Consider the following 27,643-nt stretch of genomic DNA (forward strand, 5'->3'; position numbering starts at 1 on the left):
AAAAACCAACTCAAAAGGAAATCTCCATTGTTTTGGCCTTAGCCGCATGTGTATTGGCCCTCCTGTGAAATCTTGTATGACAAAATTTGGCCTGGGTACAATGTATTATGTCAAAAATAGATATTGTGATTAATCATATTACATAATGTTTGAAAAGGACTATCTTTCGCATGTTCATTGATTTATCAAACAAAAGTGAGGATTTTGTAATTTATTGAGACTAAATTTATTTTTGACTATGCATTTAATTCACTTATTTAGTGTATAGTCTTAAGTTGAAATCATGGATGTATTTTTTCCTTCATAAAGAAAATGATACATAAATTATATATGTTATCAAAGGTATAAAAATCTTTAAAAGTTTGTCGTAGATGATAGAAAACAGGTCATTTAATTATATTCTCATATTTCACTGAGGCATATATTCTAAAATTCTATTGTTAGCTAATGATTAAAGAATTACTTTTCTTTGAGAAAGGTGGACCTTTCCGTCAAAAGTTTTATTTGGTGAACTTCCTATTTTTAAATGCCTAAGAGGTACAACAAGCTCAAATTTGGTCTAATTTTAAGAGCAAATATTATGAAAAACATGTATTTGCAAATTTTTCTCACAAAATATGAGAATACTTTCTTTTCAGTTGCTCCATTGTGGTTAGGGAGTAACTTGACATATTTAATATTAGGAGTACCGGTATATTGTGGACATTGTACTTTTCCTAGTTGCCCTCTACACTTTTATAATTTTGCTTTCTGTATTCCCACATACAAATTCTATTTAAACAAATATTCAGTGGCCAAATTGTCTCCAACTTTTAGACAAGATTATTTGTATCTATAATGAATTTTTATGTGATTTATTGAAAAGAAAATGACTGGATCAGTCAGACTACATCAATTCCCCCCCCCTTTTTTTTTTGGATATGAAATGGAGGCTTGGTTAGAGTTCATTCTAAAGTATATTCAACTCATCACTTTCAATTGATAAAATACTGTAAACTTTTTGCTGAGGGGTCAAAGTTTGGTGGATTCAAAATTTCTGTTCAACACATAGGTAGAAATATTATGTGGATTTTTTAGATTGCCATTTTAAAATATACCTTAATGTCCTTAAAACATATTTCAAATATGCTGTGATAAATTTTTACAGAATATACCTGATCCAATTTACAAAGTTTATTTTTCTTAAAGTGATGTATGAGTGATAGTGACTGTACATGTATTTGAAGAATATATATATATATATATATATATATATATATATATATATATATATATATATATATATATATATATATATATATATATATATATATATATATATTATTTTGTGATACATGTATATAGAAATATGAAATGATACATTTTAAAATAAAATTGCATTCAATATGTAATATTAGGAAAATAAATTGAATTTCCTTGAAGAATTGTGAATTCTTTAATCTGCGTAATACTGTATTTTTCAATGTATTAATGAAGCCAGACTGCAGTGCTATGAAGTAGCTCCAACATCTGAATGGCCATATATCCATGTTTGAGCTCTAAGTTCCCAATAAATCGATGCTATCATTGAAATTAACAATCAGTTTAGGTGATTTTTTTTATTTTGCACTCTCAGGCATTCCACTAGCTTAACAACCCAAGTGTTATTGACACATTTGTAATAAAGGTCCAGGGTTCTAATCCTTGAGAGAGAGAGGAAGAAAAGTAGACCAAGGTTGTAAGAAATTAGACCAGCTTTAATATTCTACAAGACTTCCTGAAGACCAAAAATGTAGCAAATTTTGCAGTGTCATTCCTGTCTTGGTAATTATTTCCCAGATGATATGCATTTCAATCTTGGGGGTTAGAATTTAATTGAAAAAGAAGAAAAAAAAGGACATTCATTTCAGTATTAAAATGGCGAGTCGAATCATAATACTGATAGTTTCCTTGCAAATATGATTTTAATGATGTATTTCTCATTTTCTGAGATCCTTTTCATGGAAGGTCTTAGTAAATAAAAGTTTGTGAATGAATTGAAGTGGGCAGATTGTCATTTCTAACACAGGACAGATTTTAATTGCCAGGGTGTTAAAGTATGTTACTTGTGAAGGATAATTAGCAGGGATTTATTTCATGCTGAATGAGTTAGCAGTTTCTCTTTGAGTTGATGCCTCCCTTTCAAGTGGGAATTGTCACTGTAATTGACTTGCACTAATATGCAAGAACTTTTGTGTATGCTGAAAACATTCTTTTGTTAGGCATATTCATTTCTAATTACCTCATAGGCGATAAATCTAATTATCTTTACTTTTATCAATGTTAATTTAATAATCCATTTGTTTACTGTTGTCATCGAAAGAAACTCGAAATACACTCGGGATTTCTCAAAAATATAAAAGATAATTTTCCTTCAGTTTTCTTTCAATGTAGTTTTTAATTGCAGTAACTGTTAGAATACTTGTAAAAATGTATTGAGTATATGCTGTTGCAAGGCATTTGCTAGGTGCCTTTAGTTTACAAGATTTATTTAATGCCTCCAGTGTATGAGATTTATTTAAAATGAGATGATTTAATCCTGATTTTTATTTTATTGCAGAGATCTGTCAAATAATGACATAGAAAAAGTGCCAAGAAATAAGATATCTTTTTTGACGAACTTGCAGGAATTGTAAGTATTAAATACTAACAAATACTTAATGATTATTATTTTAACCTCATACTGCAATGGGTGTACATACAATTAAATAAATGCATGTTAGGGAGATGTGAAACATTATGTATGGGAATATTGACTTAAAATACCAGGTTTATAAACAATTAAGGCCTAGATTCAATATGCAAGAGCATGCTCTATGTATATACAATTTCTCAAATGAGTAAATTACTGACAAGTTGATAAAACAAGAGTATCAGCAGTCTTGTTTAAAGTCATCATTTTGTAATTTCTATGGTCAATACAATGACCTTGTCTGCAAAAACAATTTATCACTGAGTCAAATGCTGACTGTCATAAGGTTTTCTCAGTACTGATTGTTAGGCCATTATTTACACACTAAATTGACGACGGATTTTTCCTTTGTTTCCCAATCATGGCAAGGAGCACACAACAGGTTTGACTGATCGGCAGAGGATGCTCACTCCTCCAATGGAATCTGATCCCACCTCTGATAATTTAGAGGTCCGTGTGATAGGTTTTTGTATAATCATCATGACATGAATCTTGCGTTGACACACTTCTTAGCCTAAAACATATTGGTTGGAAGAATTAAGTTCAGGTCATTATATTACATTTTTAAAAGAGCATATTTTCTATTTGCAGAAGCCTGCGAGGGAATAATATATCTATCATGGAAGATAATACTTTCGATGATTTAGATGAATTAGAAATATTGTAAGTATTATGAAATTTCAATAATTTTATTTCTTTCAAGCTTGTTACCATTCTCTATTTAAAAAGAATTGATAGTTTTAAAAACTCAAAACAAAGAAAAACTGGAGACCAACACCTTGAGGTTAAAATTGTGGAAGATTTTCATGTGCTTATACCGATTTTTAAAAATTATATTTTTTGACTTAATTTTTCAGAGATTTATCATCCAATCATATCACACAGTTACCAGATGACTTGTTTGAATCACGCTACAATATCATTAAACTCTTGTGAGTAGTGAAGTTATTGCATAAATTGATAATTAGTTCTGTTTAAGCATTCAACAGTAAATTATGTGCATATATGATTTCAAGTCATGAAAAAATCTTTTTAATGAAAAGAAAAAAGAGTGATAGTAATACTTTACTATTGATCCATTGTATGTTTATGTGTTAGTTTATATGTGATGATAACTTGAATTTTTTTTTTTCAATTTCAGAAATATCAGTCATCTACAATTAACCAGTATTGATGAAGAATTTCTTAGAAAATTAAAGGAAATGGAAATTCTGTAAGGCTTTATATCTTTTCTTTTATTTTCTATCAATATCAAAGAGTAAAAAAAATGAGAGTGAATGAACATTGCACTCATAGTTTCTTTCTACCAGATTTCCTTCTTAAGTTTCCTGCAGAAAAGGACAGTTAATTTCTTGTGTTATGCATAGTAAGTCAAGCCACAGAAGTAAAAAAAATGTTTTTTATCTTTAGTGATGCGAGTTACAACAAAATTGAAAGACTGTCTTCCAACCTCTTCAATAAAAACAAAAAAATACAGATATTGTAAGTATTTTCACAGAATACGTTTTGCTATGTATTGGTTTGAAATTGCTGTTAAAAATGATCATTAGAAGCTTTGCTAAAGAGATTTTCAGCTGTTATAATGTCTATGTGTTTTTAGATGAATCTATTGAAGGTTTTTAAGATGTGTTTGTGATTTGTTTTGGTTGTTTTTTTTTTTTTTATAAAGCATGATAAAATATCACCAAATGATCTATTTGGAACAAGTGAGGAAAGAATACATAGAATATATATATAAACCAACCTTCCCCCCCCCCCCATTTTTATTGAACATTTCATTCACCTTCCTTTGCTAATCAACAAAAGAAGAATATAAATATCTTGTTAATAGGGCCAAATTCAAAATATGGATGACCTGTAAAGGTCATTGTCTTATCTATTCAGCTGTTTATGATAACATTGAATATGCAGAGAATTCTTGAAAGAAGATTTTCAAATTTTGAAGTTATAAGGTCAAATGTCAGTCTCTAGAATTTGAAAGTGATTGAAGTGATGCACTGTTGTACTGGGGTATTTTTAACCTGCAGACTTCCTTTAAGTTCAGTGATGGAGAATGCTTTTAAAAAAGAATTTTGGGGGTCATTTTGTGGTAGGTCAAGGTCAAAGCTCGAGATTATTAATATGACCATTGCAGTGCAGTTAAAAAGTGCAGAAATCGTATGTAATCTGCCAGTTGGAAAATATTTTGCAATAAACATAGTCAAAGGTCAAGAATATTTATACATGATATATAAGGATACTATTGGCTTTGAATATCCCTGTTTTCTATTCAAACATTTTAAAGACCTTGATAAACTAAAACAAATGTATATTGCACAATACTTGTATGTCATAAGAGTGGTGTTTATTCATGAGCATTGATTGATCTGTGCTAATTGTAGTATAAGCTTACTGGCATATTACATGAAGTAGTGTTTAATCACACACCTGCATTCATAGTGTAGTTCAATTAATGATACAAATGGCACACTAATGTATTGTGCAGCCTGCTCTTTGCCTTTTGGTCTCAGTATACTGTTGAAAAAGTGAATGAGGCATTAACATAAGAAAATTAAGATAGGGCTTTCAAATACAAATTCATATTATATGTACTTTGAATTTGTCATGCTATAAAGCCCAAGAATTTTATGAACTAGTATGGCAAATTGTCTAAATTTTTGCAAACAAATAAAATGTTACATTGTGACAACAAATTTCTAAACTAGTAAAATTACCAAAAATGCAGTCTCAACACAGGAATTCATTCTTTGAAGCTTACACTTTTTAAGTTAAAACATTTTGTTCTTATTTGCAACAACTTACTTGCTATTATTTTACCATGCAATATAAATTCCAGCAAAATGAGTAATAATGATTTGGTGTCTGTGGACTTGAGGCAATTTCGAAAATATGTATCGTCTATGTAAGTAATTCAACAACGGACTCCCCATATTTTCTTTTTCTTTTTTTTTTTTCATTTGCTTATTAGATGTTTGGTAGATTATATTTTTACATATCAGCATATGTGTACATATATATATGCTTTTTTTTTTACTTCTAGATGTTGTATATCTTTTGCATCTTTAATCAGATTTTTTTTATTAATATATAAAATGCATACATAAATTTTGTTTAAATTTCATGCTTGAAAGATTAAATTAAATTAATAATAATGCAATAAAGAGGAATTTTGTAATGCTCAGTAATAAAAGTAACAGTGCATTTTTTCTTTAATTAGTAGTCAGAAATATTCAGACAGATTTATGTTAAAATTTTGGGGAGGAGTATGTTTGGATGCCAGTGCACTCTTAAATGACAGAACTTTTTCGATGACTTTGAGTATGTGGGTGCTTAGGATTTTGTAAATGTCCCACCAGATGTGAATTAAACTGAATAAGGACGATTGAATTTGTTGTATTGCCAACCATTCCATTTTGATAATAAATGTTTTAAAGTTGTCTAATCTTTATGTAATGAATGCTATGACCAGCATATGTTGTTAAGTTTGGACAGAAGTCTCAAGTGAGGAATCATAGCTAGACTTTGATAATTTTATTTAATGAATTTTTTCTATCATTTTGTTTATCTACATTCAAGAGGTACTCTAGATTATACTTATTTTGAAAAAAATTATGTTAAATCCTAAATTTAGTGCAGATTAACTTGCTTTAGTTAGCATGATCTTGGGAACAAATCTGTTACTTATCAGAGTTGATCACCCCTAATATGATACAGGAGGAAAAAAACAGTGATGTTCTAACTATAATGTCATATAAAAGAGATCATTTGGTTTTTACAAGGTGGAAACCTTTCAAATAGTGTCAAATGAAATATTTATACAGTTAATATGTTGTATATGTACATTAAGTTGGATCAGTAAGCAATGCAAGCTTATAAAATCCCTGTCCCAAATCAAGATCCATAATGAATTAATTCATGCTAGGATGTTACTGCATGTATTTTTTCCCAATTTTCTTCTTGTTAACAAAATTGATTCTTCGGAACATAGAATTATTTCAAATGAAAATTTAAAGTTCAATAGAATTAGTGTTAGATGTAGCTTTTACTTTTTTCTCTTTTTTCGTCATACATGTTCTCAGAGCAAGAGAATGTATATAATACTCAGAATTTCCTGTTGTTGTACAAACTTCATGTATCTAACAACTTTTAAAAGTCTTTACCATGTTTATGCTGTGTAGTGTAGCTATATCTTCAACATTGCTTTATGTATTTGTTATAATGAATATTGTAAAGGTAATCATTGTTACAATTCATACAGTTTAATGATGCTGCATTTCATCCGTCATCTTAATGTCTCAGACAATTAAAACTCACTACAAGATAATTTATGCAATAATCAATAAAATATAATTTCTTTAAAAATGAGTACAAAACATGTCTTCTGCATTTTTTAGGTCACCTGAGTAAACTCAGGTGACCTATTGCTATCCGTTTTCGTCCGTCGTCGTGCGTTGTGCGTCGTGCGTTAACATTTGAACATTTTCAGCTTCTTCTCTGCAACCACAGAACCAATTTCAACCAAATTTGGCACAAAGCATCTATGGGTGAAGGGGAACAAAAATTATGAATTTCATGATCCCTGCCCCCCTGGGGCCTGAGGGGTGGGGCCAAAACCACTAAAATTAATGCAATCTTTAAAAATCTTGTTCTTTACTCCTGGACATCAAGCAGTCAAACTGTTTGCATGATTGTAATCAGCAATAAGTCCTATACCAAATTGTGAATGTGAAATTCATGGCCCTGGGGTCAGGAGTGAAAATGCATTATTTCTCTGAAAATCTTTTTCTCTGCCCCTGGGTATTAAATAAAACAACTAAGTACATAGTTATGATGAGCAAGAGTGCCTCTACCAAAATTGTGAATTTTATGGCCCCAGGGTCAGGGGTTCTGGTGTTAGGGCAGGGCTCTTTTGATTATATAGTGAAAATACATGAATTCTTTGAAAATCTTCTTCTCTGCTCCTGGGTATTAAATAAACTAACTAAGTACATAGTTATGATGAGCAAGATTATAGGGGCTCTGTTGATTATATAGTGAAAATACATGAATTCTTTGAAAATCTTCTCTGCTCCTGGGTATTAAATAAACTAACTAAGTGCATAGTTATGATGAGCAAGAGTGCCTCTACCAAAATTGTGAATTTTATGGCCCCAGGGTCAGGAGTTCTGGTGTTAGGGCGGGGCTCTATAGATTATATAGTGAAAATACATGAATTCTTTGAAAATCTTCTTCTCTGCTTCTAGGAATTAAATAAACTAAGTACGTAGTTATGATGAGCAAGAATGCCTCTACCAATATTATGAATTTTATGGCCCCAGGGTCAGGGGTTCTGGTGTTAGGGCAGGGCTCTATAGATTATATAGTGAAAATACATTAAATCTTTGAAAAAATTTTTCACTGCTCCAGGGTATTAAGCAGATGAACTACCTATATAGTTATGATGGACAAGGGCCCTAATCTTCCAGAATTGTGAATTTCAAGGCCCCAGGGTCAGGGGTACCATAGGGGGGGGGGACTGTACTTATATACTGAAAATGAATGAATGGTTTGAAATCTGCTCCTTGGTATTAATCAAATATCAAGGCCTAAGGGTCAGGGGTTCATGTGTGGTAGGGTCACTACTGATTATTGCTGAATATAACTGATTAGTTGAAATGCATTTTTTGTTCCCCTACCCTGCGTATGGGTATTAAGTAAACAAACTAAGCAACTGCTAAGTGTATTGTTATGATGATCAGTGGTGCCTCTTTCAAAATTGTGAATACCATAGCATCTGGCTTAAAACATGAATCAAATTCAATCACTGGAAAGTTGTTGCGTAATGCTCAGGTGACCTATAAGGCCCATGGGCCTCTTGTTTACAAGAGTCAATCATTTAGTTAATTCAGAAAAAAATTTGCCGACCAATTTTAAAGTTTCTACTTGTGTCATTGATTTTTTTTCAATGTTTTTGTATGCATACAAATGTATTAATCTTTAAAGTGGTTAGACCAAATAATATCTACTATCTTCCTATGTTTTTGTTGGCATTGATGGGTAAGGCAATCTTGGATTTGCAGTATTAATTTAACCAAAAATTTTACCAATATTCTGCACAAGTAAAATCTATTATTTAACTGCTTTTCTTTAAAACCAAAAATATGATATCACTTCCATTGAGTAGATGAAGACCAATATTTAAAACCAATTAAATCATGGTTTTCATACAAAAAATACCTGTTTTCTTTCAGAGACTTCTCCTACAATAAGCTAACGTATATAGAATCCTCTCACTTCATCAATACTATTTTACAACTGTAAGTACAAAATTACCTACACTTTTGTCTGTTTTCCTTTCATATATTTTCCTAGATTTATGAGATTTTAAAGACTATTAGAAATATTGACTGAAAAAATACCTTGTTTAGAGTGAGTGTGGAGTAAAATCATCTTTAATTTTAATACTTTAGTGATCTTACTGGGAATCTGATAAGCAGTGTGGATCCTTCTGTGCTGGACCAGCTGCCAAATCTTCAAAATATGTAAGTTAATGTTTGACTGAAATGTAAGAGCAGATACGGGTACATTCATAAGGATAGGGTGGGGCCACAATAGGGTGATAAAATTTTGTCATTGGAATATATAAGGCAAAATCTTTTTAAGATTTTTTTGTGCCGCTCCTAATTGAAGATTCTAGGTACCGGTAATACTGGTATTATATAGTTTTTGCCCTGTCTGCAAAACTTTAACATTGCTCATAACTTTTGAGTTTTTAGGGCTATGGCTTTCTTATTTCACAGGTGTATTCCTTGTGATAAGACCTTTCATTGGGTACCACCAAATTTGACCTCATGACCAGGTCACAAGGTCATATTTGGTGGTACCCAAAGAAAGATCTTGTCACAAGGAACATACCTGTGAAACAAGAAAACAGTAGCCTCATGCACACACTCAAAAGTTATGGGCAAGGATAAAGTTTTTACAGAAAAACAGACAAAAAGATAAACAAACAGACAGACAGATGGGCAGGACAAAAACTATATACCCCCAAATCTTCGATTAAGGGGGCATAAAAAAATTCCTTATGACTAAGGTATATTTTGCCTTTACATTATTTTAAAATGATTAGGTTAAAATGTTCTTTTTTCATAATTAAAAAAAAAGTTTTTGTACCAAGTGGCTTTAAACTATAATCAAATGCTTTGAAATATTGATTTGAGAACTTAAGTTATTTATACTGTGAAACAGTACAACAAAATTAGTAAAATGGTGTGCTAGCTAGCCCTTGTATTACTGCAATGTCCATGTTTTCCAACATAAGTTCGGTCTTCTTCTTTTGGTTATGTCAACATTGCATGAATAATAAAATTTAAGACTTTTTTAAAACAAAAATTTAATTTTATGAATGGCCTTTTAATTGCAGAAGTTTGGCAGGAAATCCTTGGGAATGTACATGCAGCCTCAAAGATTTCCATGATAAACTTATCCAGCTGGAAACTTCAAATGGACTCATTCTAGTCGACAAATGGAATATTAGGTGCAGCAATCTGGACGTACCCATGTTCAATCTAACAAACACAGCTCTCTGGTGTAAGTACCTGCCAATCACATCTGTATACAAGAATTTTAAATTGTTTTCACAGATTTTAAGAACATTTTCATTTTTTTTAAATATAATTGGAACATTAATGACTTTTCTATTTGCATGTTGACACTGATATAAAATTGTTTGAATGTGGATTTCCTTGAATTTTTAAAATTTTATGCTTTAAAAAAATGCAGTTTTTGAAAATACATTCCATTATATTTGGTTAGTGTAATATTATAACTAAGGTCATAAAAAAATATTCCTAAAAGATTCTCATTCCTGCCTGCCCCAATTTTTTACCCCTGCCACGATTTTATTAGGTCACCTGAGTAAACTCAGGTGACCTATTGCCATCCGTTTTCGTCCGTCGTCGTGCATCGTGTGTTAACATTTGAACATTTTCAGCTTCTTCTCTGCAACCACTGAACCAATTTCCACCAAATTTTACATAAAGCATCTATGGGTGAAGGGAAACAAAAATTGTGAATTTCATGGTCCCTGCCCCCCTGGGGCCTGAGGGGTGGGGCCAAAACCACTAAAATTAGTGCAATCTTTAAAAATCTTCTTTACTCCTGGACATCAAGCAGTCAAACTGTTATAATGAATGTAATGACCATTGAGTCCTCTACCAAAATTGTGAAATTCATGGCCTCAGGGTCAATGGTTGTAGTGCTAGGGCGGGGCTCTATTGATTATATAGTAAAAATGCATTATTTCTTTAAAAATCTTCTTCTCTGCTCCTGGGTATTAAATAAACTAACTAAGTGCATAGTTATGATGAGGAAGAATGCCTTTTGAAAAATTGTGAATTTTATGGCCCCAAGGTTAGGGATTCTGGTGCTAGGGCGAGGCTCTATTGATTATGTAGTGAAAATGCATTATTTCTTTAAAAATCTTCTTCTCTGCTCCTGGGTATTAAATAAACTAACTAAGTACATAGTTATGATGAGGAAGAATGCCTTTTGCAAAATTGTGAATTTTATGGCCCCAGGGTCAGGGGTTCTAGTGCTAGGGCGGGGCTCTATTGGTTATATAGAGAAAATGCAGAAATTGTTTGAACATCTTCTCTGCTGCTAGGTATTCAACGAATTAACTTAGTATATAGTTATGATTAGCAAGAATGCTTCTTCCAAAATAGTGAATTTTTATGGCCCCAGGGTCAGGGGTTCTGGTCTTAGGGTGGGGCTCTATTGATTATATAGTGAAAATACATTAATTCTTTGAAAATCTTCTCCTCTGTTCCTTGGAATTAAATAAACTAACTAAGTACATAGTTATGATGAGGAAGAATTCCTCTTCCAAAATTGTGAATTTTTATGGCCCCAGAGTCAGGGGTTCTGGTCTTAGGGTGGGGCTCTATTGATTATGTAGTGAAAATACATTATTTCTTTAAAAATCTTCTACTCTGTTCCTGGGTATTAAAAAAAAACAACTAAGTACATAGTTATGATGTGGAAGAATACCTTTGTGAATTTTATGACCCCAGGGTCAGGGGTTCTGGTCTTAGGGTGGGGCTCTATTAATTATATAGTGAAAATACATTAATTCTTTGAAAATCTTCTTCTCTGCTCCTGAGTATTAAATAAACTAAGTATATAGTTATGATGAGCAAGAATTCCTCTTCCAAAATTGTGAATTTTTATGGCCCCAGGGTCAGGGGTTCTGGTCTTAGGGTGGGACTCTATTGATTATGTAGTGAAAATACATTATTTCTTTAAAAATCTTCTACTCTGTTCCTGGGTATTAAAAAAAACAACTAAGTACATAGTTATGATGTGGAAGAATACCTTTGTGAATTTTATGACCCCAGAGTCAGGGGTTCTGTTGTTAGGGTGGGGCTCTATTGGATATATAGAGAAAATGCAGAAATTGTTTGAAAATCTTCTCTGCTCCTGGGTATTAAGCAGATGAACAACCTATATAGCTATGATGAGCAAGGGCCATTCTTCCTGAATTTTAATGCCCCTGGGTCAGGGGTACCATAGAGAGGGGGCTCTACTTATATACTGAAAATGAATTAATTGATTGAAATCTTCTCATTTGTTTTAATCAAATATTTTTGATAAGCAAGGGTGCCTTTTCCAAAATTGTGAAATGTGTGGACCAAAGGTCAGGGGTTCATGTGTGGTAGTGGCACTATACTGATTATTGCTGAATATTACTGACTAGTCGAAATGCATTTTTTTGGTTCCCCTACTCTGTCTATGGGTATTAAGTAACCAAACTAAACATGCTAAGTGTATAGTTATGATTAGCAATGGTGCCTCTTTCAAAATTGTGAATGTCATGATGTCTAGTTTAAAACATGAACCAAAGTCTGTTGCATGATGCTCAGGTGACCTATAAGGCCCATGGGCCTCTTGTTATTTCTGTTTTTGTTCGTCTTAATTCTGATCAGGATCGGTATTCAACTTCCATTCTACTTTTGTTTTAAATCCCGCAAATGTCAGCATGATTTTGACAGCTGAAAAGATGGTAATCGCTGTTATATATATTAAACAAGGGTCATTGGTTGTGAAAGATTGGTGATGATGTGAAGTAAGAGATAAATGGACCTCTACTATGACTTTTATTCGGGTATTATAGATAAATCTACACCAATTGATCAGGTCAATAAAAAATATGCAAAATGGAAAAAATATAAAATAAAAGTTGCCCGCCCGCCTTGATTTTTCAAAAAATTCAGATGAGAATCTAGGATTTTTTTATTATGGCCTAAAAGAATTTTTTATTATTTGAATGGGAAAAAAATTCAAGGTTATTCACATTTGATTTATTTCTGAATGCCGTACTAAAATTGCATGTTGGCACCAATACTGGCACCAATTTGCCATGCTTAATATATTAAGTTCTTTCTTGGAGTACTTTTATTTTATTTTTAGAATATTAATAACCAAGATATGATAATAAAGCACATTTTTTATGTAGATATCTTTAAGTTGCTGTCTTCCTTTTTTATTATTATTTTAAATTATTTGCTTATTCTAGAATGCTTTATGTGGTCTTTGGACATGTAATTATATAAGGTACACAAGAGAAAAATGACACATTAAGTGTTTTTTTTTTTTGGTTATAAGCGCAAATTTAGGAAATGTATGCAACCATTAATTGTTCTTGACAGATTTTACAATGGAACTCTATTTGAATTTATATAAATTTTAGCATGTCTTTGCGAGAAAAAGCAAAATCCTGCATCATGCCGGGCCAAACAGTGGCCCAAAATTAGAACAAAACGTGCTCCTGGTAAGGAGGTGTAGGGCGGTTTTGTACTGTGACCATTTCACCCCTGCTGCTTGAGTTCTAAGCTCTTTCTATTCCTGTCATGTACATCAGCCCCCATAGAGTTTGGAACCAACTCTTCTTGTGTGCTTCTTTCAATTATGTAGAAAATAACAACAAATAAAGTCCTCAATTCTATTAATTTAAAAAATTGTATTTTCCAAATTAATATCTTGCATCCACAATACATATCTTATATTTGATAAGAGGTATTTGTAGGCAGGGTTCAATATACTTAAAAACTTGCAGGTCTTTTAAGAGAGTACATTCATGTCACCTTATGATTTTTCTTGTATCAATTTTTAGTGACAAAATGTCAGTACACATTGCGTTTTGTACCTCGTCAGCGGCGAAAATTCCAGAAAAGCAACCAAAAATATTTAGTTATGCACTCTCGAAAAAAGCGTTCAAGTGGTAAGATTTTTAAAACACAACTAATAAAGGAAAGGAAAGGTATTGGGTGATATTTCAATCTACCACACTTGACCTCTGTGTTTTCACCTTTGCCCCTTCCCCCTGTTTTTATGTTTTCCGCCTATTCATGCCCATACCAAAGTAAATGTGAATGTTCTCTAACATTTTTGGAATGAAATGACATGCAAAAATGAGATAATTAACTTCTTCATTAATTCAAAGTTTACTTGCACACTAATGAATGATGAAATTGAATACAAACATTCATTAACAAACTGTTAAAAATAATTTTTTTCAAAATCAGTTCGTAACCTCAGTATTGAATTCAAAATTTAGTATTTTAATTATCTTCCATGTAATTTACTTTAAAGGATAATTGGAGAATATCAGATCTTTTGTGTTTGTTAAGTACAAGTGTGGTAGACTTGAAATGCACGAGCAAATAATCGCATGGCCTTGGCAGTTTGGGTTATTGTGGCACAAAAAACAACAAAAAATACAAGCATTTTCACACTAATTTCTGATTGTATTTGATTTTATACAGGGGGCATATCTCACCTGGATTTAATCTCTGATTGTAGTTATAACTATGAAAAGCATTAAAGTCTGTGATTGAACATTGAAAATTCAAAAAACATATATCCATGTGCTATTTTTATGAGTGTGAAGATGTTTCAAAATAAATTTTAGGGTTATAACTGACAAAGGTGTTTGCATGGTTATAGTTATTCTTGGGACATTGGAATATGTACCTGTTTGTACATTGTGGAACATAATATGGGTGGAAGATATATATATATATATATATATATATATATATATATATATATATATATATATATATATATATATATATATATGGATGGTTGCAAAAGTTTACGAAAAACAATGCCATTGATTTTTTTTCAGGACTTCAAATAATCATACCCAAGTTTGACTTAAAACTAATTCAATGAAATAAATACATAGATAAGTTGCTAACTTTAAGGTGGAGGTTTAAAAGGAAGAGAAATGACTCTGTCAAGAGCAACATAAACATGATATCATTTGTTCATTGAAAAAGAAAAACAGGTATACACACAATTAATATTTTTTAACAACAACAAAATTAAAAAAGAAAATGAGAAAATCAACTAAATATATACATAAATCTGAATGTTATTTTCTGCATTTACACAAAAAGCAATTTAGATTTTAGTACTTAGATTTTTGTTTGATATCAGATATATTGCTTTAATTAATATTTAAGAGGCAGTTTATATATTAAATGCATGCAAATAGCTTTTGACATCAACTTTGAGCTGAGCATTTTATTTTTATTTCTCTGTCTATCCTAAGCTTCTTTTTTGACACAGCTGAAAAATAACCACACATTTTTCTGGATGAATGAAATCCGCTCTGAAATAAACAAGCATATTACAATGTATAATCATATGCATACTCACAGAATACTGCATAATACATGCTCAAAAAGTTTGGTTATTCACATTTTTTAATTAAAAAAATATTAAAACAAACTTCCACATTACATGTACATCTGAACGAGTTAATCAAACTTTTTTTGATTTGCTAGTCATTGACCTTACACAGAAACTAATCTTCATGCAGCTTTTTACTTATTTAGCATAAAATCTGCATGTGCTTATAATTGCCTGTAACAGCTTTACATGTTTTTTCTCTACAAAACTAACCCTTAATTTCTCTGGGTTCGTCTTTGCGGATTACCTGTCAGTCTAGAACTGTCCGTGTCTTATCTATGTTGATGTTTCATACTTTGTTGTTTAACCCAGTGTGCTTTTATATTTAACACTTTAACAGTGGTGGAGTGCCGACATAGTAAGTCCAAAAGGGGCACTTGGAAACGGCCGTGTGGCTCAACCATTCACTGGTGGTGTGCTGGTGAGTCCTCCGTCAAGTAGACAGCTAGTCAATAAGTGTTAATTAATATCCTCCCGCATTCCATAAAATCCCCTCGGTCCAGATCAGATCAACCTCTCTTTGTGTTTTTTATTGTATTTACATGTATTAGAAATGCATGCATGTTGAAAACTAGATTACATATTTACTTGAGAGAGTACTACGTGTTAGAGTAGAAATTGGATGAGACAAGAGATATACAGCATATGTGAAATGATAGGTCTGTGCCTCGTGCCTCATTCTTTTGAGGTTTTAGGCCATTATCCCTGAATTCAGATATTAATTTGAATTTTATTTTGTTGAATAATGAGTACCAGGTATCTAATGATGTCATGTATAATTCCAGTTTGTTGCCAAAATTTTACTATTGAACTTCACATTGAATAATGCATTGAAATTATTGCATTACCTCATGATTTCAATTCGTTCATTGATATTTTCATTATCAAGTAAAACAAGTATTTTAAGTTTTTTATTTCTATATTTTTTAAGAAATTTCAAATTTATCTGTCACAGTGAAAATCCTTTGACTTAATGTAGAGTTCTCTCCCATTGAATTTGCATTCTGGCAGATCAGCTGTAGTCTTTTTTTCTGCATGCATACCTTAAACCAAACTTTAACTATTTTTTCTGATTTTAAGTCTACATGGATTGATAAAATAAAAAAAAAACTTTAAGCTTATATGCCCCAAAAACTTGACCCTTTTTTCACTTGCCAGATAAAGCTTTTGATATCACCCTAAAACTCAGCTGTCTCTGATGGCTATAGATCTATTCTTATTAGAAGTTCGTGCAGAACTGCTTAAATGTTTGATGTGTGGCATATATCTGAAAAAAAGCTTTTGACCATCTCAAACTTGGCTAGCTTTCTGACACATTTACTTGTAATTTGTGTGAGTTTGTGCTTTGCAGATATTTGCATGGGAATCCTAGTTTTTGTGAACCTCATCAGCAAATATTGCACCACTGCTTTATTATGAATTTGCAAGCATATCAAATTGATTGCATTTTTGCATAGCCTCACCTGCTTGAAGCGCAAATAAATTGCCAAAAAATTGTTTGCTTAAAATTGCTTTAAATATTGCATAATAATAGGTGGCTAAGTGGACATCCTTGACAAGCACCATCAATTACTAACAAAGAAAATATTACTAATTTTCATTGCAGTGTTTAGTTTAGAATTAAAATACAAAGTTTATCTGGTATGACAAATAAAAATATATAAATGAGCAGGAAATGGAAAGCTCAAGTTAAATCTTTCTATAAGAATTTGGCAAATTTGTACAGATACAACTTAAAAACTAATCCAAACTTGACATAATTCTAGCAGAGAGAAAAGGAGAAGAGACACTGACATATCAGTGTATAGATATATTTACCAGTATTATATTTCCACTGGCAAACATTTTATGAAGCATACAAAATATTTCTAGCAAAAGTATAATGTCATTTTAGGTATTTTTTTAATTTGAATATATGATAAATGTATGTTCACTATATTCATAAATCTTTTTTTATTATTATTTTTTTCTGCAAGCAAAGCACTAAGAATTTTTTTTAAATTATTAATTTTGTCACAAATCACAAGCACAATTAAAATAACTAAGAAAACAAAGATTTTTTTTTCAGGAAGTTAGAAAGTTTATATTGATATGCATAGAATATATTGGTTTTAATAGCATACTTTAAATATTTATTTGGAAAAATGTGAACATTTATACATTTAGTTGTTCATTACCATATCAATTTTAAGTAATAAATTTATTTTTCCCTGATGATTTTACTTAAATTATATTCAAATATATTAATTTGCACTTAGATTAGATTTATGAATTTAATAATTATTTTTCTTTGTTTGTTGTATTTTAAAGTTGCACAATTTTATAGATCACCAGAAATTTTCATTTAGTAGGATATGTATATAAATCTTATAGCTCACCTTAAAATTTTATAGGCCCTGGTTCATTTGCCTCTTGCTATGATGACACAGAGCAGAACAGAATGGTCCCTGTGATATTTTCCTCAAGTGCCTCAACATCTGATGTTCAAGAATGTATTGAAAACTGCTTTGACAACAATGCCACGTATGGTGTAATCACTTCCTCTGTGTGTTTATGTGGTACTGAGTTGCAAGACTATGGAGATTGCTATTGTTCCATCAAAGCTTATAGCGTGGGAGATAATATCCAATGCTCAGGGACAGCTGGTACCATCACGAAAACGTACGCCAATGGTGTGTTCGAAGTGCAGAGTGGGCTCAAGTTTGATGCAGTAGGCACCATCACTGCAGGCCAGCAGTATACCTTCACAGCCCGAGTTACTCTGAGGACCATTACTTCTTACACATGGAGTTTTGGAGACACTGCCACAACTCAGACAAAGATGGTGTCTCTACAGTATTGTTCTAACAGCTATACCTATCTGTTACCGGGCACCTACACCCTGACTGTGAGGATACTGTCCACTCAGGGAGGATACTCCTCGGGGTCCATTACTGTGGAGGTGGTCCCTCCCACCACGATGATTTCCGCCTCCATTCAGGCTCCATCCTCCATTAATTTTGAGACAGGTGCCCAGGGTTGGAATGGCATCTCAGCTATATTTTCTATGGCTCACAAACTGGAATACACATGGAGTAGATCCCCAGACGATAATATTACGTCAACCACAGGTAAAATGTACTGGTTAGATATCTCTTTGAAAATTGATTTTGTTCTTTGATCAATTGAAATATCCCTTGGACCAATTTCTAAAAACTATATACATGTACAACCTGTATCTGCTCGAAAAGAAATGTGACATTTTTTATTCAGTTTAACTTTTCTATATATAAGATCTTTTTATTTATTAGGAAGTTTCATAGATACCGAGATGCAATATACCGTATAAGTAGAATTTTTAGCGAGGATTTAATTTTGGCATTATTAGCGAAGGTGCTGACATTGCTAAAATTGAATATCGCTAAAAAATCATTGCATATTATTTGTAAAAGCTTCTTTAGTTAGCATTTTAAAATCGCTAAAATTACTTCTCACTAAAAATAAAATACTAGCTTTTAGGTAGAAATTGTTAAATTTGTGTCTTGCTAAAATTTCCACTTATACGGTATTAGTGTATGACAAAATATTTTTGTCAGCAAATTTTATAAAAACAAAACCAGGACGAATTTTCTTTAGCATGATGTAATTAAATCACCTGTGTTACTTTGATGTAGGTGGTGGTTGTGACAGTACACGCCAGGAATACCACGGCAGATGTTTACAGCTAGCTTCCTCCTCCTACTCCCACACAGCGGGGGGCACACACTGCTCTACAGACATGATGTTGTCAGTTCACTTTCCATCAGAACTCACCTATATCATATCGCAGTATGGAGGATCAGGTATAATGATGACAGCTTTTATTATTGTCAAATGTTTATGATTTGAACGAAAGCTGTAAATGTTTTTCTAAGTTGCAAAATGGAAAATGTTTAGAATTTTTGAGGTCACAATAGTCACAAGGACTTTCCTGTAGATTTATGAAAAAAAATCTTGTTTATAACAGGACTTAATAGGAGGGAATTAGTGGAGAAGTTATTTTTTATTATATAGGAAAACTCTATATTTCAAAATTAATGTAAGCAATGCGAGTGTCTCATAGATATGCAATATACAATTGATTTACAGTAACTTGCTTCATTATTTTGATGATTGATTTTCTTCACATAAGACTGAATTATGAATTTGTTTGACAGTAACTACTGGAGTTTATTTGGATGCCAAGAAGTCAGGTACAGAGTATTACTGGAGTAGTGGGTCAAAGGCTTACTTCACCACTTCTGATGTTAACAATGCTGGTGTAGGAGACTGTGTCTATATATCTAAAGCCTCTTCAGATCTACAAGGAACAGATTGTAACACTGCCTACAATGTCATTTGTCAGAGCAGTAAGTTGTTCAATGAATTCTGCTTTTATATTTTGTATTTATAGTTACAAAAATCTTTAAGTGATAAGGATGAAAAAGTCATTGCTCTCATTGAAATTTAATGTAAGACAAACAGTTTTCAGCGGAATATGTAAAAGACTGAATTGTGAAGCAAGACTTTTTCTCTTAATTGATTTTCCTCTTGATGTGTTTCAAAGTGCATTTGTATCATCCTCTGTGTATTAAACTTTCAGAACCAATAGCTTGTCCCCATGGAGGCTCTTTGTACAGTGGTAATGGACACTGCTACAAGCTTCAGACAAGTGACCAGAACTGGGCAACTGCCCAAGGAGCATGTACATCGCTAGGATCCACTGCCAACCTGGCCAAGATTGACTCAGCTGCCATAGAGTCATTCATACTGAACAATGTGGTTTCTGCTGGGCAGCAGGTATGGACAGGACTGAGCGACCAGAACCTGGAGGGTCAGTTAGAATGGGCTGACGGTCAGATCTGGTCCACTTACCCGTCAGTGACCACTGCTAATTTAGACTGCTTCAGCCTGCAGTCCTCTGGCATGTGGCAGGCTAGGAGCTGTACTGTTACAATGAAAAGTGTTTGCGAATATAACAGTAGAGGTAAGGGTGTTCTTTTGTACCATTAGATTTTTTTGTGAAATAAATAACAATAAATTGTTAAAATTGTATTATCAATTAAATGATACATGTAAATGTTTGTTCTTTTGCCCTCCTGAATGTTATCCTGTTGTTGCATGTGTAACTGGTTTCCCTTGAAATTTTTCAGAAGTAGCCAGTGTCCCTACCTATGCGGCAGGGACAGCCCAGCTGATAGATACTCCCTACTCCCTGACTACGTTATCCCCGACCAGCACTCCCCACATGTCTGACAGGAACATCATCTCCCTCTTTCCAGGTTTGTTTAGATCTTAGAGGAAACTTGCAAAGAAAGTAGCATCATTATTCATGACAAAATTTTACAAAAAGAATTAAAGTTTCCAGTAAAGCTCTGTTTTGTTTGTAATTCAGTTATATTTTTGATAGAATATTTTGAACATGTTCTACATTTGAATGTATATTCAGGACTATGGATCAACAGGGAGGGAAAAGCCCGAGCTTGGAATTTTCGTACCACACCTGGCAGAACAGAGAGTTTGGCATTGACTTTCATGGTGTTAGAACCAGTGTGTACCACCTCCTTAATACCTCCAGGTAATCCTTGGTTTTTTTCAGTTTGTTTTATTCAGTAAAAAATAATTCTACAACTGAAATGTTTTTGTAGATAAAACAATCTTAGCATAATTATTTTAAAAAAATTTTATTAAAAAAAGGAGTAAAAACTGCTTATGCATGTATGTACTGGATATAGTAAGAAGATGAAGAGAGAAAAGGGTAACACATCAGACATATTTGCTGTATTTACTCTATAGATGAAGAAAATGAACTGCACACTCTTTCTCTCTTTGATAGGATGCAATCAAAATGGAGCCTGGTTTGGTTCCTGTGTGAGCTCTCCACAGTCCTGTACAAAGTCTGCATCATGTGCTAGCAATGAAGACTACTGTCTCATCACAGATTCCTGTCTCCCCAAGACAGACCCCTGCTCCTGTACCAACCGGCTGTCCACTTACACCTTCTGTAACAATTTCTTTGTTGGCTCCGGTACCAAACCCAAGTATCGAGTCCGAGGACAGACCTACGTTGTTCTACCGGCCGGGGGAGAGGAGGAATACACCGTCCCAGTGTCAGAGTTTACTGTGTATGAACATGATGTCCTGGCCTTTGCTACCAATGCCTCCATATCTGTCATCAAATGTGACACCAGCACTGGATCTGACTGGGAACAGAGTTACAACAGTATCTCTAAACGGGACTGGCTGGCTGTGGGGGATAGTGTTGAGACGGACACAACATCCTGGGTTCAGAACAGTGCGTGTTACTTCAATCTGATGTACACTGCTAACCAACAGGAAAGCGTGCCAAGCACACTGCAGTATTTTACTGATCCTGACAGTTATACATATACATTAAATGTGCCTTCACTTGGTGGAAGCCCCAAGACAGCATCCATCAAAGCTGAGGAAGAAGTAGGGGAAATTACCTGGATTCATCCACCCATCCAGACCTCGGGTGGTGTCAATGTTTTGGATAACACAGACACTTACTTTGTGTTCAGTGTAACCAAAGGAACACATCTAGTGGCCAGATGGACTAAGGATGGAGTTGATACCAATGTTGTTTTTCAGAGTTCTTGTCCAGCAAGTATTGCAGCACAATATCCTACAGAGTGTTCACAAGCTAACCGTCCATTAATCTTTTCCCACCAGATGTACAAGTTCTTAAAAAGTAATGGAGCTTCCCAAACTATTACTGTGAGTGTGTCCAATGATTTACCTTTGCAGAAAACCAAATCAATTACAGTTAATATTCTTCTGCCATTATCTGGATTAAATGTTTATCTGGAAACCCCCACCTCAAACAGCATTGTAGAAATTGGATCCCCCACTACTTTTATTACCAACATAACTGATGGAACTCCATCATCCTACAGCCTGAGGTACAATGGATCTGCTGCTGTAGCAACCTCCACCTCCTCTTCCATTTCTTACACTTTTACAAACAAGGCAATTTACCAAGTGTCAGTGACCGCTACTGATGGACTGACCAATGTTACAGCAGAAATTACTGTCAGGGGTCGATACAAAGCTGGGATCACAGGTCTTGCCTTCACAAGTCTTGGAGATTATCTGGCTTCAACATACACATATAGTTTTGTGGCAACAGCAACCGCTGTGGCTGGAGCAGACGTCACCATCACCTGGCAACAAGATAATTCTACAGTACAGACCACAACAGAAGAGATTGGGTCCACAGCGTACTCTGTATCAAGAGACTTTACTTTTCCAACTGCAGGGAATTACACAGTTTCTGTATCTATAACTGATGAATTTGGAGAAACCAAAAATGCATCAATAAATGTTGAAGTCATTGACCCAATTACCAACTTCTATCTTATGGCTCAAAATGTGTATCTTGAAAAAGGAAATACAGCAACACTTCAGGCTAAAATGGATCCTGCTCCAACCACATATGGTGCTATAGTGTATACTTTTGACTATGGTGATGGAAGTGCGAAAGACGTGAATATTACTGATTCTACCAAGCAGCATACTTATGCAAATCCTGGTGATTTTAATGCTACCTGTATAGCCACTAATGGCCCAAGTACAGCCTTCCATTTCATAACCTTACTTGTGCAGGAGAAAATTAGTAACTTTGCTGTAAGTGGTGACCAGTTTGTGGTGGAAAATTCCTCTCAGACTTACACTGCAACCGTGACAGCAGGAACAAGCTTAAATTACCAGTTCAAAATTGACAGCTTGGGATTTGACTCAGGATATACACCTAACAATGTTCTTACGTACACATTCACTGCCACTGGTATCTATACTTTGACAATATCCACCAGAAATGATATTGACTTCAAGAGAGTTAATATGGAAATTAAAGTAGTGTCAGCAGATACACTGGTGATTACATCTTTCATTCACAGTAGATATGTGGAACAGAACACTGCAGTTGCTATGAATGTGAGTTTGCTCCACCACGACATAACTCAATTATCGGTCACATGGGATTATGGAGATTCCATTACGGAGACTGGTGTAGCCAAAACAATAGCAACACACACTTATACAACATCAGGTGATTACATCATAATGGTGAATGTAACAGACCCTTCCATTTCTAATACTATTTCCAATTCTTCAGCCATTTCTGTGATGCGAAAAGTCCAAGGATTGACCGTGGATAATTCTGGAACAGGCAAGCTCAATTCCACTGCTGCAGCTGTTGTGACAATCACAGCCAATGTAAGTGATGGAACAAACCTTGTCTTTATTTGGGAATGCAATGGAGTGCAATACAACACAGGGTCAACAAATTACATCGACCTTAACTTCACAACTGCTGGGACTTACTCTGTAGCGGTTAATGTGTCCAATGCAATCAGCTCTCAGACCCAAACCACCCGTTTCAGTGTCCAAGCCATGATTGAGACTTTGGGAATTACCTGTGCCTCCTGTGTTACTGATGGTGTTGGGAACTATTTTTTAGAGGCAGGTGTATCAATATCATTCACTGCTACATATACTGGAGGATCTGACCTGCAGTTTGTGTTCAACTTCGATGGAACTCCTTCCACTGCTCAGACTGCAGCCACATTTGCCCATACATATACCCCTGGAAATAGAACCTTGTCTGTAACTGCTTCAAATGAGGTGGACTCACAGACCAAGCAGATTCCAATTGCAGCTCAGTCCCGCATCAGTAGTGTAGCTTTCCCAGCCTCCTCTGTCATGCCAACTATAGCACTGGTAAATGAGACCATGACATACACCCTTACGGTCACAGATGGTTCAGATGTGAAGTATATTTGGAAGTTTTGTGCTACTTGTGCAGAGATATATCATGAAACAAGCAGTATAACAAACCCTGGGTTTGACAGAGCTGACCATTACCAACTAAATGGGACAGCTTACAATATGATCAGTGTGAAGTCATCAGCAATTCAAATCACAGTTGTCAATATGCTAACCAATGTGACAATAGCCTCAGATCTGATAGCAGACAAGTATGCCATCACAAGAACTGCGTACACTTTCTATGCTCTTCCAAATGTGTATTATCCCCCGAATTCCAACTCCTTTAAATACTATGTGGCATTGACAGGCAATGCTTACCCATCCACAGTCACCAGTACAAATCAGAACTACTCGCATCCCTTCCCCGCACCAGGAGACTACAAGGTGAAAGTGGTTGTGGACAATGTGAAATCTAATGTGGATACAGAAATCACTGTTCATGTTCAGGATGAAGTGTCCACTCCAGCCATAGCTTCCAATATGTCCGCTGATGTTGCCACAGGGTCGGGTGTTCAACTCACAGTATCAGTGTCTTCAGGCTCAAATGTAGAATATGCCTGGTCAGTAGAAGAAAATGGTGTTACACAGACTCTATCCAGCACTACCAATACACTAGATTACCTGTTCTCCAGAAAAGGAAACTTTACACTCAGTGTAAATGTATCAAATATAGTAAGCTGGAAAATAGCAACTTATCATCAACAGGTCATGGATGCTGTGGAAAATATCTCTATCTCCCATGACATAAGCTTAACCACATCTCCATATGTTGCAAAAGGACAGGATGTCACATTCACATCAAATGTTGGACAAGGAGATGCTTATACTGTTACTTGGACCATTGTTGATTCCACAAGCACAACTATAACCACTCATACAGGAACAACTTTTGTTTATGCCTTTACATCAGCAGAGAGTTACACAGTGAAAATGAAGGTTCAAAATGCAGTCAGCTCTCCTGAGACTACATTGTTGATCTTTGTTCAAGTTCCACTAGTCAGTTTAGTCTTAAGTCCAACCAAAACAGTTGCTAAGAGCTCAGAGTCTCTAGACATAACAGCAGTTCACAATACAAATGCCACACACCTCACTTATTCGTGGACCATAGATGGTTCAACTACATCCACTACTGTGAACACTCTGACTCATTCTTTCCCATCACCTGGAAAATACACAGTAACCATAACAGTGAGTAACAGACTAAGCAGCCTAACAGCTCATGTCGACATAACTGTGCAGGACGTCATTCAGGATCTGGCAATCACAGGCTGTGACACAGAAGCTGTAGAGGACACGGCGGTGAACATGTCGACGTCCATTTCAGCAGGGACAGATGTCACCTATAGCTGGGAAGTCATTAATGGAGCAACCCATACCGGATCTAGCTTTTCTACCATGTTTGACACGACTGGAATATATTCTATATCTGTCAATGCCAGTAATTTAGTGGACTCCAAATTGTTGACCTGTACAATGACCATCATTGGGATTATTTCTGATCTGCACATAGACACAAGCCATTCTGTGTTCTTCGTAAACTATACCACAAGGTTTGCAGTTGGAGGAAAAAACCTGGTAGGAGTGAAATATAACTGGACTTTTACCGGCCCAACCACTATAAACTTGGTTAATTTAAGTAGTAACCTCCTGTCAAAGAAGTTTGCAGATCATGGTCAATACACTGGAACTCTGATTGTGTTTAACTCCATCAGTGAAGCAACTGAGGTGGTTATCTTTGAAATCAAGCCTTTAACCTGTGATGCACCAACTGTAGTGGCCAGTGGCAGTGCAGCTCGTACCATCTACAAGTCCTCACCAGTGTCCTTTGAATTGGATGTGGATATGCATGGATGCATGGACTACATCATAAAATACAGCTGGGAGGTTAATTCAGTGTCGTCTGCCTCTTGCAGTGGCACTTTGACTGCATTTTCTCTCCCATCCACAGTGTATGCCACTAGCTCCAAAATCACCATTCCAGGAAAGACATTACCTTATGGATATTACTGTATTAAAACAACAGCTGAATATGATGGAACTCCATTGAATGTAAAAAATCAGTACACAGTGACTGTGATAGAATCTCCGCTTGTTGCTTTGTTGTCTGGAGGTAACTCCAGAACGGTTTCCAACCTGGCATCTCTGACTCTGAATGGAACAGAATCCTATGACAGAGATGATAGTAGCACTCCACTCACCTACAGCTGGGCCTGTTCTGTTGTATCAGTAAGTAATTTCATATACAATAAAAGGCTTTCAAATCTATTTGAAATAATGCTCTGAAAGAAACCAAGTAGCCACTTTTATCTTTTGGAATTAAGTTTTCGTCTAAAATTTGAATGAAAAATGTGTTATTTTTCAGGGAGCTTCATCTCCTACAGCCTGCAGTGATGTGACATCAGCTTCAACTGGGACAGTGACATTGGACAAAACTAACATGGTGGTGGGACAGAAATACAGGGTGACCTTGACTGTGTCTTCACCAGGGAGAACTTCTGGATCCACCTCTGTAGAGGTAGGGAGAGAAAATAAGCTTGGTTCTTAATAATTTATCTTATCATGAAAATTGATAGCAGTCATTGTATTCTAATAGCAGTTTTTATTTGAGAATGGCGTTAATTTGACAGAGTTTTCTTTATGCAATGAAAATATTTGGTAAAATTAGTGACATATTTTTTTAAGATTGAAATTTCTGGAAATGATGTGCCATTGGTGTCGATCAACTGTGTCTCCTGTTCAGCTGAGAACCATCATGTGATCAATGCAGGTGATCAGGCAATGCTAGAGGGCTCGTGTTCTAACTGTGCCTCAGCCAGTAGTGTTACCTACACTTGGACTGCCGAGTATGGAACTAGCACCTTGACTCTGGACTCCACAACAACTTCAACAGGAAATGACAAGATCAATCTGGTAGTGAAGGCTAGCCAACTACCAGCAGCATCTGTATACAAGTTCAAACTCCAAATTCAGAAAGTAGATTCAGGCACAACCACCACTGGTTATGGACAGATCGAACTTGATGGAAACACAGCACCTAGTGGGGGATCATGTTCGTTGAGCCCTGCCTCTGTGAAGTCACTGGAGGACATAGTGACCTTCACTTGCTCTGGCTACAGTGATTCAGGGAGCTCCTCCACAGAGCTGTACTACAGAGTGAAGACCTACAGTTCTGATGGTAAGGAGTCCGTGGTACAGTACTATGGCAGTGTCAACAGTGCCAAGATATTCACAGCTCCATGGCCAGGAAATGCTAGAAACACTGTGCAGATTAAGATTTTCGTTGAGGATGAGCATGGTGCCAAGACTCAAGCATTAGATCAGTATGTAATAAACTTGATTTTTCTTTATGTATTTTTCTAACTAGGAATTTAGCTTTTTTTGGCAAACAAATATTACAAGAAGTTGAAA

The 27,643-nt window shown here is 34.6% G+C and overlaps 1 protein-coding gene across 3 annotated transcripts in view; it reads left to right on the forward strand.

The window, feature by feature from the left end:
- Positions 1-27,643, forward strand: part of LOC134263720 (polycystin-1-like) — a 50,836-nt gene that overhangs the window by 9,425 nt on the left and 13,768 nt on the right. For 2 of the 3 annotated variants that reach the window (XM_062746102.1, XM_062746103.1), the window contains exons 3-19: positions 2,579-2,650; positions 3,302-3,373; positions 3,568-3,642; positions 3,852-3,923; positions 4,121-4,192; positions 8,941-9,006; positions 9,160-9,231; positions 10,113-10,279; positions 17,842-18,558; positions 19,102-19,269; positions 19,624-19,815; positions 20,049-20,432; positions 20,599-20,727; positions 20,895-21,023; positions 21,282-26,461; positions 26,598-26,750; positions 26,918-27,555. In XM_062746102.1, coding sequence (XP_062602086.1) covers positions 2,579-2,650; positions 3,302-3,373; positions 3,568-3,642; positions 3,852-3,923; positions 4,121-4,192; positions 8,941-9,006; positions 9,160-9,231; positions 10,113-10,279; positions 17,842-18,558; positions 19,102-19,269; positions 19,624-19,815; positions 20,049-20,432; positions 20,599-20,727; positions 20,895-21,023; positions 21,282-26,461; positions 26,598-26,750; positions 26,918-27,555 — 8,358 coding nt within the window. Of the gene's footprint in view, positions 1-2,578; positions 2,651-3,301; positions 3,374-3,567; positions 3,643-3,851; positions 3,924-4,120; positions 4,193-5,552; positions 5,613-8,940; positions 9,007-9,159; positions 9,232-10,112; positions 10,280-17,841; positions 18,559-19,101; positions 19,270-19,623; positions 19,816-20,048; positions 20,433-20,598; positions 20,728-20,894; positions 21,024-21,281; positions 26,462-26,597; positions 26,751-26,917; positions 27,556-27,643 lie in introns of those variants that run through there. The other variant, XM_062746104.1, reaches the window with a different exon arrangement.

The sequence above is a fragment of the Saccostrea cucullata genome, unplaced genomic scaffold (genome assembly GCF_032062105.1).
Source record: "Saccostrea cucullata isolate Sc308-1 unplaced genomic scaffold, CSIRO_AGI_Scuc_v1 ctg720, whole genome shotgun sequence".
Lineage (NCBI taxonomy): Eukaryota > Metazoa > Mollusca > Bivalvia > Ostreida > Ostreidae > Saccostrea > Saccostrea cuccullata.